The 16,308-nt window shown below is 37.7% G+C and overlaps 1 protein-coding gene across 10 annotated transcripts in view; it reads right to left on the bottom strand.

Moving 5' to 3' along the window:
• Positions 1-16,308, bottom strand: part of SYNE1 (spectrin repeat containing nuclear envelope protein 1) — a 551,459-nt gene that overhangs the window by 389,944 nt on the left and 145,207 nt on the right. For all 10 annotated transcript variants that reach the window (XM_089332568.1, XM_070073379.2, XM_070073388.2 and 7 more), the window contains 2 exons: positions 11,064-11,260; positions 1,788-1,897 (listed from right to left, as the gene is read on the bottom strand). In XM_089332568.1, the coding sequence (XP_089188694.1) occupies positions 1,788-1,897; positions 11,064-11,260 (307 nt within the window). The remainder of the gene's footprint in view (positions 1-1,787; positions 1,898-11,063; positions 11,261-16,308) is intronic.

Raw genomic sequence — 16,308 nt, 5'->3', positions numbered from 1 at the left:
ACATGCTCAAGCTGACTTACCTCAAACGGTAGAGTTAGAAACATACCAGGGGATTCCAATTCAATCCCATCAAGGTGGCATGTACCAATGCCATCTCACTAGTCCCAGTGATCAATTTCTGTGCACAATTGATCATAATGATAGGACTAAGAACCAAAGGGATCACATAAACAAGAATAGTGTCTGCAAATACTAGCTGATAGAATCAAAAAGGGAGAGAATGATCCAACATGGGAAGTGAGATACACAGCAGACCCATAGAATGGCAGATGTCCTAAACAGCACTCTGGCCTCAGAATCAGCCCTTAAGGCATGCGGATCCAGCTGAAAAGCCCATGAGAGTATTTCAGGCATGGAAAGCCAAGACACTCTGGGGAAAAAAAAAATGAAAGATCTCCACGAGTGAGATCCCAGTGGAAAGAACGGGTCATCAAAGAAGGAGGTACCTTTCTCTGAAGGGAGGAGAGAACTTCCACTTTGACCATGGCCTTGTCTAAATATTATCAGAGACAGTGAACTCAGGGGGCTTCCATAGCCTTGGAAACTCATGACAAGAGCCTAGGGTGATTACTGATGCCATAAACAAGAGTGTCAATTTGTTAAGTCAACAACAGGAGTCACTGTGTACTTACTCCTCATGTAGGATCTTTGTCCTTAGTGGGCTGTACATTGAGATTTAATGCTATAACTAGTACTCAAATAGTATTTTTCACTTTATGTTTCTGTGTGGGAGCAAACTGTTGAAATCTTTACTTAATGTATGCTAAACTGATCTTCTGTATATAAAGAGAATCGAAAATGAATCTTGATGTGAATGGAAGGGGAAAGGGAGTGGGAAAGGGGAGGGTTGCAGGTGGGAGGGACGTTATGGGGGGCAAGCCATTGTAATCCATAAGCTGTACTTTGGAAATTTATATTCATTAAATAAAAGTTTAAAAAAAAAAAAAAAAAGAATGTACACCAGGATAACATTCTACAGAGGAATCTGTAAAGCATTTAGGAAGCACTAAATTCCACATGCCCTTTAGCCTAGGAAATCCGCTTCAAAGAATGAATCTTTAGCTTTATTCATAAAATCATTCAAAATAGAAAAAAAATCTGAATTTTCCATTCATTAGTATTGGATAAATTATTGTACATACATATGACCTGCATAGCTCTTTATAATATTAATGTAAAAAGATGATTATAAAATTATATGGGTACTATGATTCTAACTGGATGAGAAGAAAAATCCTGATTTTTCTCTGGGATAGTTCTTCTCTAGAATGTCAAATACAGATAATATTCCTTTTTCTTTCCCCCCTCCAAAGTTTAAAAAATTATGATAATGTATATACATCATTTGAGCAATGTGAAAATCTGAAAAATTTAACACTGTCAACAATAAGAGCTTTTACAAGTTATGCCTTAGTTCTATAGGCTTGCTGTGAATATATACAATAAAATCTAAAAGCCAAAATTAGATTTCATCAAATCAATGAAGCTTGGGGACTTAGGCTTTAGATGTGCAATGATGTGATCGATGTGAAACTGTTTTCAATTCTGAAATTACTAACATGGAGGTCCAAACACTTCTATCTTTGATCAGTTTTAATTATCAGCATCACAAATCTAACACTTATCATTTAGTACTCCAAGGATTATCTATCATACAATCACATCCCCCATAGCTAGTCCTTATTCAACCAATATTAAAATGCATACCAACTTATTAACAACAAAATATTTAAAACTGAGTTAGCATCATTGAGGACTATCTATACTTGATGCAAACAACGACCAACCTCATTCTCCAGCCCATCAATGCCTCCACTGTGGATGTCAGGATAATGTTTCAGAAACTGGGCCACATAGGTCATAATAGACTTCTCATCAGGCTTATCCACATCCACATCTGGAAAAATCAAAACCAAATGTAATAAAATTATCAGCACTCATTGCATTATAGTAATTCAAGTTTTGAAATATAGTTTTATGCCAGAAAACACTGTCCTAGTTGCAAAAGAGAAAGTTCTGGGGTAGGAGAAACTAACAGTCTGATTGATATATGTCTGACCCAAAAAGATGAGACATTTTAACAACACATTTTTAGGAAAGTAGTACATGTTTTCATTTAAGCAATCCCAACATTCATTCTTCAGGTATCCTAGATGCTCCACTCAGTCATTCTCTTTAGTTAATAAAATACAAATAAAATGTAAATTTTAGAATTGGGGTGAGTGACTGGTATAAAAATGCTCAGAGTTGTGACACTGAATTACATATGAAAGATACCTGGCCAAATGCTGATTAGCCACTCACTGTCCCCTGCAAATTTTGCTGGAGAAAAGGAGAGCTTTATATTCGACTCCTTAGATAGCTCTTCATTGTGAGCATTCTCTGTGTACCACATACTTTGAAAAATGAAGTACTCTGAGGGAAAGACAAACTGAAAATAGCTCAGTCATTATGGTTTTGACATTTATAGGTATTTACCTATCAAACCAGGAAAAATTTGGCAAATAAATTTATACAAATTTATTTTTTAAAGATTTACTTGTTTATTTAAGTCAGGGTTACAGAATGGCAGTGAAGATTTATCCTCTGGTTCACTCCCCAAGTGGCCACAACAGCCAGTATAGAGTCAAACCACAGCCAGGAGCTTCATTAGGGTCTCCAATGTGAGTGACAAAGGCCCAAGCACTTGGGCTGTCCTGCTGCTTTCCCTCCATTAGCAGAGAACTGGATTTGAAGTGGAGCAGCTGGGACACAAATTGGCTCCCATATGGGATGCCAGCATCCCAGGTGGTGGCTTTACTCACTATGCCACAACACCAGCCCACTAAACAAATTGAGTAATTATATACAGGATAACAGTGCATCAAGTGTCAAACATAATAAACATTTAAAATGCCCACTTTAAAGGCAATAAATGTGAAAACATTTTGTAAAGGTTCCTTTTGATTTGAGGTATAATTTCTAAGAATTAGCAATGTAGGATTTAAAATGTGCATATGATTTAAAAGAAACAATGATCATATGTTTTAGAATTAGTTACATGGCTCACAGGTGATTTCAGAAATGATAAGAGCAGAGATCCAAGATGACTGAATAGGCAAAAGACTTGCTGATTATGAATACAGGAAGATACCAGAAGAACAATGGAGAAACTGCGTTCCCAGTGGACAGCCGGAGAGAAATTTGCAGTAGAAAATCTACAGAATGAAGACACACACCATGGAGCAGCAGGGACTGTAGACCCATGCAGCAGTGAGCAGGACACCACAGGTGACTCCTGCAACTGGTGGCTGGGGAGACACAATCTTCTTGGAGTGAGGTGAGAAGGACCTGCAGCAGCCTAAGCTATTGATGGTAATGCCTGAGGGAGAACCCCACTGTCCCCATTGACTTTGAATAAATCCCAGAGCACTAGCAGGGAACAGGATGTCCACCTAACCCCATGAAGGGAGACCTCATTGCTTTCCTCTCCTCCCTCCACCAAGGTGCCTGTGATCAGAAGGGAGGAAGCTCCATTATAATAGGTGAGTGAAGGTTGCTACAGGGTGCAAGTGACTGAAGGATCTGGAGGGATAAATTTCACAGTTCCCACTGACTTTGAGTCTATCCTGTAGTGTTGGCAGAGGATGGGGTGGTGCCCATTCAGGTCCATGAAGCAAGGACAGGTTGCTCCCCTCCCCTCCCTCTCTGAAGGAGATGGACTCAGCTTGCCAAGGCAGAGCACTTAGCAACCTCTGTCAGGAAGGTAGCTTGCTCCAAGAATGCCATGGCTTTTCCCATGGACAGAGAGACTCACAGGTCTGAGAGTAGATCCCCTACTCCCTTTGACTGTGGGAATCATGCAACATGCAATAGCGTGTGGGATGTGACTTAGTCTTCGGATAAGCACTGTGGCTTCAGAAGCGAGAGTGCCCTCAGAGCTGGGGTCGGTGATTAAGAAAGGCTCTATGTTCTCTGAGGAGCACAGAGATCCTTTGTGCATTGCATCCACCTGTGTGGGTGGGGGTGCATAGGCACTGTGGGCTTACCATGAGCAGCTGGCTTACCCTGGCAGAAAAGGGCTGATGCTATATTCATGCCAATCAACATGCACATTCCCATCCTGCTGACAATAGAGGAGATCTACCATTCTCAACCTGTGTACCCTTTTGGACTCTCTCTCCCCAGCTCCCTGGCCCCACCCAGCACACAGCTCTGGATATCCATTGAAGGAGCACATACTAAGCCATAGAGAGGTATTTCAAAGATAAAAGCCCTCAGAGGAGAAAACCAAGTATTTCCACAGATGCCTAAAAACAAACAGAAATACAGCAAACATGCACAAGGAAGACAATATGACTCCTCCAAAAGAATGCAACAACACTTCAATATTAGAATGTGAAGATGAAGACATTGATGAAATACCTGAAAATGAATTCAAAAGAATGATCATAAGATTACTCAAAAACACGGAGAAGCAAATACATGGGTTAAAGAAATCCATAGATTACATAGATGAGAAACTCTGCTGGGAGATAGATATTGAAGTGAAATTAAACTGAAATATTAGAAATGAAGTATTTTATATATCAAATTAAAACACAGTGGAGAGCTTTAACTGCAGACTTGGTGAGGCAAAAGAAAGAATATCTGAGTTAGAAGATAAATATTTGGAATATCTCAGACAAAAAAAAGAAAATTTATACAAACTGAAAATAGTGTTCAAGATTTATGAGATACTATCAAATGACCAAATATAGATTTCTTAGGAGTTTCTGAGGGTGTGGAGAACCAGACTAGAATAGAAGACCAATTAGTGATATATCAGAACCCTTCCTAGTTTGGATAAAGATATGGACATCCAAGTACAGGAAGAACATACAACTCCTAATAGACACAATTAGAAAAGATCTTAACCACAACACATTGTAGTCAATATATCAAAAGTAAAACATAAAGATAAGGTTCTGGGGCCGGTGCTGTGGTACAGTGAGTTAACGCCATGGCTTGAGGTGCCAGCATCCAATATGGGCACTGGTTAGAGACCCAGCTGCTCAACTTCCAATCCAGTTCTCTGCTATAACCTGGGAAAGCAGTAGAAGCTGGCCCAAGCAGTTGGGCCCCTGCACCCACATGGGAGACCCAGAAGAAGCTCCTGGCTCCTGGCTTTGGATCGGCAAAGCTAAGCCATTGCGGCCAATTGGGGAGTGAACCATCCGATGGAAGACCTCTCTCTCTCTCTCTCTCTCTCTCTCTCTCTGCCTCTCCTCTCTCTGTGTAACTCTGACATTAAAAAAAAAGACAGGAATAAAATTGTAAAAAATAAAAGGTCCTAAAATTCACACAGGAGAAACATCAGATTACCTTCAAATGATCTCCATTAGATTGACAGCTGATTTCTCATCAGAAACCCTATAGATTAGGAGAGAATAGACACAGTCCAAGTCCTAAAACAAAAACCTGTCAACCCAGAATATTGTGCCCACCAAAGTCCTCACTTATAAATGAAGGTGAAATAAAGACTTTCCAAAACAAATAGAAATTGAAAGAATTTGTCAACACTCGTCCAGCTTTATGAATGATACTTAAGGATATGCTATGCACAGAAACAGAGGAAGAAAGTCATCATCATTAAAACCATGAGAAATCAAAACATCTAAAAAGTACAAAGGGAAGAGAAAAGAATCAATAGAAATATTTATGAAAAATGGCAGGACAAAGTCATTACCTATCAATAATAACCTTGGATGCAATTGGCCTACATTCTTCAATTAAGAGATACAGAATGGCTGAATGGATTAAAAAATAAGACCCATATATTTTCTGCCTGAAAGAAACACAGTTCATCAATGAAAGTCAAAAGATGAAAAAAAATTGTTTCATGCTGTAAGGAAGTAAAACTGAGCAGGAATAGCCATCCTACTATCAGACAATACAGGCTTTAAGACAATGTTAAAAGAGACAAAGAAAGGCATTCTACAATGATTAAGGGATCAACTCAACAGGAAGATGTGAATACAATAAATGTAAATGTACCCAAAGCTAAGTCACCTGGCTATTTAAAACAATTTTAATGGATCTATAGAGACATAGGCTTCAATCCAATAATAGGGAATTTCAGTACCCCACTTTCTAAAATGGACAGATCACTAGGCAAAAAATAGCAAAGAAACAAGAGCTAATCTACACTTGACTAAATGGACCTACTTGATTCCTATAGACATTTCATCCCACAGCTACAGATACACATTCTTTTCATCAGTGCATGAAACTTTCTTTAGGATAGACCATATGCTAGGCCATAAAACAAATTTCCACAAATTCAAAAAAACTGAAATTATACCATGTGCCTTTTTTGACCACAGCAGAATTAAGGTGGAAATAAACAAGAAACTCTAGCAAATTTGCAAACATGTAGAGAATGAATGACACTCATAATGGATATAGGTCATGGAAGAAATCAAAAGGAAAAACAAAAAAAAATCCTGGAAACTAATGAAGATGACAACACAACATATCAAAACTTATAGGATAAAGCAAAAAGCAGTGTTAACAGTAAAGTTTACAGCTACTAATGCCTACATCAGAAAATTGGAACAGCATCAAATAAATGATCTAAAATAAATCTCAAAGACCTAGAAAAACAAGAATTAACCAAACCCAAAATTAGTAGGAGGAAAGAATTAAAATTAGAGAACAAAAGTGAAAGAAAAAACACAAAAGATCAATGAAATAAAAAGCTAGTTTTTTTGAAAACATAATGAAAATTGATACACCATTAGCCCAACCCTCCCCCCCAAAAAAAGAAAAAAAGAGGAAACCCAAATCTTAAAAGTAGTAACAAAAAAAGGAAACATAACAAATACCACAGAAATAAAAAGAATCATCAATAATTACTGTAAACAGCTACATGCCAACATACTGGAAAACATAGAAGAAATGAGTAGATTCTGGACACACACAATTTATCAAAACTGAGTGATAAAGACATAGGAAACCTAAATAGACCAATAACAAAGATGGAGATTGAATCAGTAAAGAACTCTCAACAATGAAAAGAGTAGGCCAGGATGGCTTCAGCCCTGAATTCTAATAAACCGTTAAAGAAGAACTAATCCCAAGTATCCTTAAACTCCCAAAACAGTGGAAACGGAGGGAATCCTCCCAAACTCCTTCTATAAGGCCAACATCAACTTAATTCCAAAATCAGAGAAAGATGCAAGAGAGAACTACAGATGAATATAGATGCAGAAATCCTCAAAAATACTAGCTAATACATCAGGAAGATCATTCACAAATTCCAAGTTAGATTTATCCCTGGAATATAGAGATAAATGGTTCAAAGTCTGCAAATCAATAAATATATCATATTAACAAACTGAATTAAAAATATTGTATCAATAGAAGCAGAGAAAGCTTTTAAGAAAATACATCATTCATGATAAAAATCTCAGGCAAATTTGGTATAGAAGGAACATTCCTCAACACAATCAAAGCAAAACATGACAAACCTACAGCCAAGATCATATTGAATGAGGGAAAACTGGAAGCATTTCCACTGAGATCCAGAACCACACAAGAATACACCCTCAAATCATTAGTATTCAGTAAGTTCTGGAAGTCTTAAACAGAGCCATTAGACAAGAAAAAGAAATCAAAGGGATATAAATGAGAAAGAGAAAAGTAAAATTATCCCTGAAATGATTCTATACATAGGGGAACCAAAAGACTCTGCTATGAGATTACTGGAACTCCTGAAAGTTTTTATGAAGTTGAAGGATATAAAATCAACATGCAAAAATCAGTAGTCTTTGTATATACAATGCATTGGCTTAGAAAGAATTTGTATGAACAGAACCACTCACAATAGGCACAACAAACTTTAAATATCTTGGGATAAATTTAATCAAACACATAAAAATCTCTACAAGTAAAATTACAAAACATTAAGTACAGATACAGAAGAAACAAAAAATGAAAAAGCAATCATGTTCATGGATTGAAAGAATTAATATAACTAAACATATAAATGAATATAACTAAACTATCCATAGTACCCAAAGCAACTTACAAATTCAATGTAATCCCAATCAAAATACCAAGATGTTCTCAGATCTGGAAAAAAATGGTCTTAAAATTCACATAGAGGGGCTGGCCCTGTGGCATAGTAGGCTGAACCTTTACCTGCAGCACTGGCATCCCATATGGGCACTGGTTCATGTCCCAGCTGCTCCTCATCCGATCCAGCTCTTTTCTATGGCCCAGAAGAGCAGTAAAGGATGGCTCAAGTGCTTGGGCCCTTAAAACCATGTGGAAGACTCTGAGGAAACTCCTGACTCCTGGCTTCGAATAGGCCCCACCCTGGCTATTGCTGCCATTTGGGGAGTGAACAAGAAGATGGAAGATCTTTCTCTCTGTCTCTCCCTCTCTCTGAGGCTCTACCTCTTAAATAAGTAAATAGCTTTTTAAAAATCCCATAGAATCACAATCACAAGAGACCCCAAATAGCTAAAGCAATCCTAAACAATAAAAACAAAGCAAATAAAGCTGGAGACATCACAATACTGTATTTCAAGACATACTATAGGGGAGTTATAATCAAAATAGCCTGACACTGGCACAAAAATTTGGACCCATTGGAATACAGACCCTAGAAATTAATCCACATGTCTACAACCAACTAATCTTTGACTAAGTAGTGGCAAATCAATTTCTGGAGAAAGGACAGTCTCTTCAACAAATGGTGCTGGCGGATCTCCACATGCAGAAGAATGAGACAAGAACCTTATCTTAATTCCTATATAAAAATCAACTCACAATGGATCAGAGATCTAAATATAAGACCCGAAACCATCAAATTACTAGAGGAAAACATAGTGGAAACACTGTAAGACATTGGTATAGGCAAAAACTTCTTAATAAAAATCCCAGGAAATTCAGGCAACAATAGACAAGTGGTATTACATCAAGCTAAGAAGCTTCTGCACTGCAAAAGAAACACTCAGCAATGTAAAGAGGCAGCTGACAGCCTGGGAGAAAATAGTTGCAAACTATACATCTGATAAAGGATTAATATCCCGGATATATAGAGAGCTCAAGAAACTCAACACCAACAAAACAAGCAATCCAGTGGGCTAAGGACATGAACAGCCATTTTTCAAAGGATGAAATGCAAATGGTCAACACTCACCACAATGAGGTTTCACCTTAACCCCAATTAAAATGGCTATTATCCAAATATAAAAAAAAATTAACTAATGCTGATGAGAATGAGGGGATAAAGTACCCTAATTCACTAGTGGTTGGGATGTAAGCTAGTAAAACCATAATAGATAACAGAATGGAGATTCATCAGAAATCTGAAAATAGATCTACTATATGACCCAGCTAGCCCACTCTTGAGAATTTAATCTAAAGGAAATGAAATCAGCATATTGAAGAGTGATTTGTACTCATGTTTCTAGCAGCTCAATTCACCATAGCTAAGATGGAATCAACCCAGATGTTCATCAACTGATGACTAAAGAAAATTTTGCTCACAAATACATGATGTAATGCTACTCAGCTGTAAGAACAAATGAAATCCTGTCTCTTGCAACAAAATGGATGCAATTTCAGAACATTATGTTTAGGGAACTACGCAAGTCCCAAAAAGAGAAATATGTTTTCCCTGATTGTGTTAAGTAATATCAGACTACAAAAAAGCAATGTATATGAGTGAAAATGAAATTTTGAGATCTGATGATTATTGTTGCCTTTGTCTACACTCTTGAGGAATAATGGTTTTTCTACTTAAAATAAATGACAAGATCACTGATATTGAGGATTTATGCGAACAACTAGAAAAACCATTTCATGTAATACAGAAATGGAAAGAAAAGCAGCATTTTATTCATGATGTAACATAGTATATACTGTTACATAACAAATTGTAAAATTTTTATAATTTTTGGCCTACTTAAACTGTTTCCACAAAAGTTGACACATTCAAGTTAGCAAATAAACATTTTTTTTTGAAATGCAGAGAAACAGAGAAATGCAGAGACAAGAGCGAGATCTTCTATCCACTGCTTCACTTTTATGTCCAAAACAGCTAGGGTTGGGCCAGACTGGAGCCATGAGCCTGGAATACAATCCAGACCTCCCATATGGGTAACAAGGATCCAATTACTTGTGCCATCACCTGCTGTATTCCAAGGTATACATTATCAGGAAGCTGGAATTGGAAACAGAGCTGAAATTCTAAGCCAGGCTCTCCAAAACAGGAAGATGCTCCAAGTGGCTTCTTAAACATTGTTCTGAATGTGCCCAAGTAAATAACTTTTTGAAGGGAAGGTTCTCATTAGAAAAATAGAGGTTAACAAAGTTCATTTTGAAGCCTCATCTTGAAAATAATTTGCATTCACTGTATATTTCCACGTCATTAATACAAGTTTCCATTACTGTCATCCCTAAGAAGAAATTATCTGTAACATTTAGCAAATTCACTTTGCTACTTTCATTTCAATGTAGCAACTTACTAGTTTATGTAGAGTATCAGAATGATCTTTTGAAGGCTTGAAATGGGTAACTATTTCCAGAAAGCCTTAAAATTCATAGCCCTACCAAAACTGTGTCAAACAATTAGAATGAAAATATTAATCATTTATGTTTTTGCTACTTGACACCAAATCACTAAATGGTTACCAACATTTCTAAGTATCTAGTAACTAATATTTTAAAGTTGATCAAATATTTCCAATAATTAAGTAGAATAATTTCATTTATTCCAGAAATTTTAGAGTTATTTAAATTATTTTATCCTGTTAAACCCTGACCTCCCATAAATGCACTTCTAAAAATTACATTTAATCCTTAATTCTATTGAGTAAGTCCAGTCCCTCTGGATCAAAGCACTATTTGGAACAATGTAGTCATATTTTATCCAGTGAAAAATTGGTACAGGATGATTTTTTTTTTTGCCTCTTTTTGCCAGCTTTCTGATTTCCAATAGTGTCTTGGAAGTTGTGTGATTTCTGGATTTAGGCAGGACACACAAGCCCACTGTGTTAGGGTATAAAACAGTCCTTGGTTATTTTAGGTACCTTCAGGATCTAGCAGCCTTGGGATCCCCAGTTGCACTTCTGCAATGGTGAATGCTTCCTCCAGGTTCTCTCGGTTAGATCTGCCTCTCACTTTCTCCAGGTCCACTAGTTCAGGTCTGATTGCATGGATAACTGAATGAAAGGCAACTCCACTCCTCCAACTCCGTCCAAAGTCCTTCACTTCTATTCCAGTCTGCCTTGGTGTGATAAACACACAAAATCATGTCACATTCTCAGTAAACACAAGCACTCTCCTCAAGGCCTAATGCAAAATCCAGGGCTTTTCACCAACAATATACAGTTAAATAAATCAGTTCTATGTTTTTAGAAAAATGTAAGCAACAAAATTTAGAAGGCAGTAAGGCAAGATGGAAATCTAGTCCCATTTTTGGTGCTTCCTATAGAAATACTGGACTTTTTGGTCATTGATAGCTTAAAGCACATTTTCACACTTTCAATTTTTTTTTATTTTTTGAAAGATTCATTCATTCATTTTAAAGACAGTGTTGTAGATAAAGGGGGGTGAGAGAAGGGGAGATGGCAGAAGCAAGAGGAGAGAGGGGAGAGAGGAGAGAAAAAGAGAGAAGAGGAGAGGTGTGAGAAGGGGAGAAGGAGAATCTTCCATCCATGGGTTCGCTCTCCAAATGGCCATGATGACCAGGGCTGGGGCAGGCCAAAGCCATGAGCCTGGAATTCACCCACTTTTCTGATACGGGTGACAGGGGCCCAAGCACTTGGGCCATCTTTCACTACTTTACATATTAACAGGAAGCTGGATCAGAAATGGAGCAGCTGGGACTTGAACTGGCCCCCATATGGGATGCCGACATTGAAGGAGGTGGTTTAAAGCACTGGTCCCATTTTCACCTTTTAAAAAACAAACAAAAAAAATGTACAGAAAATGATCTGAGAAAAATTTTAAAAAGCTAAAGTATAAAAGCATCTAAAGTGATAATAATTAACTACTGCATAATTTTTGAAGACATACATTTCTGAGAACTGCAATGCATAGGTTATAACAGACTAAGGTATTATGGCTGAACTGTAGCAAGTGCAGAATATACAAATGCAAATAGATGTGATAATAAGTCCAAAGTGGTGACAAAATACCCTATGATTCTTATCAGCTCAGAGAGCCATTCCAATTATCTTATTAAAAGTTTTTAAAAGATTTATTTATTTGAAAGTCAGAATTAGAGAGAAGGAGTGACAGAGAGAGGTTTTCCATCCACTAGTTCACCTCCCCAAATGGCCACAATGGCCAGGCTGAAGGCAGGAGGCAGGCGCTTCATCCAGGTCTCCTCTGTGTGTGCAGGGGCCCAACCATCCTCCAGTGACCTCCCAGGCACATAGCAGGAAGCTGGATTGGAAGTGGAGTAGCTGGATCATGAACAGATGCCCATATGGGATGTTGGCACTGCAGATGGCAGCTTAACCTGCTGCACCACAATGTCAGCCCTTCAAATGGTTTTCATATGCTTTTGTGGTATTTTAAAATTACCTTGAAGACAATGACCTAGTGGCAGATCGGTCTTCTTTGTTAGTGAATTAGTTTTGAACCATTTATAATTTAGAAAGAGATTCAAACTGGCAACAGAAACCAGAAATGAGTCAAGATCATAGTGAGGATTTTTTTCTCTACATAACTCATCACTGAGAAAGGCAGCTCCATAAGGAGAGCTGAGATCATTCTGAGCATCACCAGCAGCCCTGAGTAGGAGAGACTGTGAATATGATTGCTTAATTAAGTGAAATGCAGTAGATCCAGTGATTTCAATTTCTTCTTAAAAACTTAGTCTCATTAACTTTGTAGCTATTCTAAATAAAGCAGAAATGTTATTTTTACTAGATTCTCTAACATTCCATGAAAAATACAATCTGACATACTGTTTAATAGAACAAATTTAGCAGAGCTGGTGAATGTTAAGTTTTCTAAGTGAACTTGAGGTTCACTGTAAAATGTTCATATTTTTTTTAAGGATTTATTTTATTTATTTGAAAGACAGAGTTACAAAGAGACATAGAGCCAGAGAGAGAGAGAGGTTTTCCATCAGCTGGTTCACTTCCCAAATGACAGCAAAGGCCAGAGCTGAGCTGATCCGTAGCCAGAAGCTTCCTCGGGGTCTTTCATGCAGGCAGGGGGCCCACGGACTTGGGCCATCTTCAACTGCTTTCCTAGGCCACAGCATAGAGCTGGATCAGAAGTGGAGCAGCTGGGCACCCATACGGGATGCCAGCAACGCCACAGCACCAGCCGCATGTAAAATATATACTACCAATGCACACAAACCTAAAGGAAACTCAAATACATGATGTAATAAATTGATGAAGTGTCCAGTTTATAGGCATTTCTGAACTGTAATACATGCTTATTTTAAGCTACTTTGAATGAATCTGTGTATACCTATCTTAATTAGTTTAGTTTGGTTATCTTATTAATTTCCATCATAAAATATAATTGTTCTTCATAGATACTTGATAATAGGCATGCAAATGTCAAATATGCTGTAAATTAATGTTATTTCTGAGACTATGTACTGGCAGTGGATGAAATCAATTTAAAAATAGCATTTATGGGGCCTGCATTGTGACATAGCAGTTGAACCCCTGCCTGCAGTGCTGGCATCCCATATGGATACCAGGTTGAGTCCCAGCTACTCTGCCCTCCAATCTAACTCCCTACTACTGTACCTGCAAAGCAGAAGATGGTCCAAGTGGGAAAATTGGATGAAGTGCTCCTGGCTCCTATCCTCGGTGTGGCTCAACTCAGGCCATTGTGGCCATTTGGGGATTGAACCAACAGATCGAAGTTCTCTTTCTCTCTCCTTCCCTCCTTTTTTTGTAACTCTACCTTTCATATAAAAAATTTTTTTAAAAAGCACTTATGTAGCCTGTGTTACTGATACAGTATTTTAATCTCATTTCTAAAATATTGTTAAACTATATATGAAAATAATGAGTTTACACTGACAGTCCGATGTTTACTGAATGTTAGTTACTTCCTACCGAACCTCCAGATTACAGAGTCCCACAAAAATAAAAATTTGGGGGAAAATATCATTCATAGACTCTATGGTGGATCCAAAGTCTCTTAACCACATCATATAATAAGTTCCATGAAAAGTATACACTAGGCTAGCATAAAAGGTAGATTTTAGGAAAAATTATCAAGAGTTGGGAGTATAATGGAATCATGTATTAGTCACCCAATTTTCATGGCAATGAAGAGTCATCTCCTTAAACCTCTAATTTCTGCATCTACAAACAAATGGATCTCATTGATGTGTTAGTGGGTGGAGAACATCAGGTCCACATTTCTGGATATTTCCACAGATAAGCAAAACACAACTTCCATTGGTGTTATGGGTATACAAGCAAGAAACGTTTTGAGCTGTCTCTGGACCCCTGAACATCTTTGAAACTCAACATGGCATGCATAAAATTAAATTCAGGGCGACTCCAATAACATTAAATATGAGTTTAAGTTAAGCCACTTAATTATTAAATGGGAATTTGTTTTGGGCTAATTTAATGCTGTGTGGAGTAATAAATAACAGAATGCTACATTGACTTGGTTACAAAGTTTAATTCCAAAAGCACATCAGTAAATATCTGGATGTGGTTTTGTGTTCTCCAGTCCAACCTCTTCCTTTTTCCAGTCAATTTCCAACAGAGATGAGTAATGCCCAATGTACTTGCGGTCAGTATCCCAGCATTGTGGGAAGAACTTATCATATTTATTTTCCACTATAGATTCTACAGAGTCACAAAAGCTTTACTTCAGGAATATTTTTGGCTGCTCTTGAATCATAAATATGCATCCCAAATTAGAAGTCGACACACTTTAAAAGCTAAAAAACTGCAAAAATTAGTAACATTAATTACATGTTCACAATGTTAATTTCCTCTTTCCATTTTTGCTCTTCAGTCACATTTAAAAATAGAAATAAGTCTGTTTAATGCCTCAATATTTTACATTAATTACTATTTACAACAATTTTTCAGAAAGAAAATCAGACTCAGATTATATTTAGACATGCAAAACAAGATAGAAAATGAGTTAGCTTATATAACAGGTAGGAAAATCAAATTAATGAACAATATCTCTATGAATGGATGTAGCCTTTTTTTTTTTTATTTGACAAGCAGAGTTAGTGAGAGAGTGAGAGAGTGAGAGAGAGAGAGAGAGAGAGAGAGAAAGAAAAGCCTTCCTTCTGTTGGTTCATCCCCAAACGGCCACTACTGCCAGTGCTGCACCGATCCGAAGCCAGGAGGCTGGTGCTTCCTCCTGGGCTCCCACGTGGGTGCACTTGGGCCATCCTCCACTGCCTTCCCGGGCCACAGCAGATAGCTAGACTGGAAGCGGAGCAACTGGGACTAGAACCCAGCGCCCATATGGGATGCCGGCGCTACAGGCGGAGGATTAACCAAGTGAGCCACAGCGCTGGCCCCGTGGATTCAGCCTTGATCACAAGATATTGATAAGTTAAACTGAACACTCCATTGAAATTTCAGTGAGAAGACTTCTTTTGGAGAGTAGTCGTTTTCTATATACGATTATCATATAAATGTTTCTACATGTGTATTTGTTGTGACAAGCAAAAGGAAAACCAGAGCAAATTCTCAGACTATAGAAGTAGAATTGGGGCCAGTGTTGTGGCACAGCAGGTTAAGCCACTGCCTAGAATGCTGGCATCCCATATCAGAGCACCTGCTGGAGTCCCAGATGGTCCACTTCTGATCCAGCCCTCTGTTAGTGCACCTGGGAATGCTTCAGAGTATGGCCCAAGTAGTTGGACTCCTGACATCTATTTTGGAGACCTGGATGGAGTTCCTGGCTCTTGGCTTTGGTCTGGCCCAACTCTGGCTGTTACAGCCATTTGGGGAGTGAACCATAGGATGGAGAATCTCTTTTAGTGTCTCTCCCTCTCTGTCACTCTGATTTTCCAATAAATAAACCTTAAAAAATAAAGAGTTGGCAAAAGAATATACCTTCTAGACAAAAAATGAGATCAATCACTAGAAAGTTTCAGGACACAAGAACATTTTTTTCCAATATATAGACTTTTTAGTATTAGTAAAAAGAGCTCAGTAGTCTTATAAAGAGATGATATAATTTAAATCTCTAACTTATTTGTGTAAAGATTATTCAATAGGAGCAGAAATTCTATCCAAAGGCCTGAATAGAATTACTTCTCATGCTATTAGCCAAAGTGTAGAATTAATTCATCTAATTAACCAGGCC

This window comes from Oryctolagus cuniculus, chromosome 5, assembly GCF_051225735.1.
Source record: "Oryctolagus cuniculus isolate XC-2025 breed Fujian yellow rabbit chromosome 5, ASM5122573v1, whole genome shotgun sequence".
NCBI classification, from domain to species: Eukaryota; Metazoa; Chordata; class Mammalia; order Lagomorpha; family Leporidae; genus Oryctolagus; species Oryctolagus cuniculus.
This window is presented reverse-complemented; position numbering and strand designations above follow the sequence as displayed.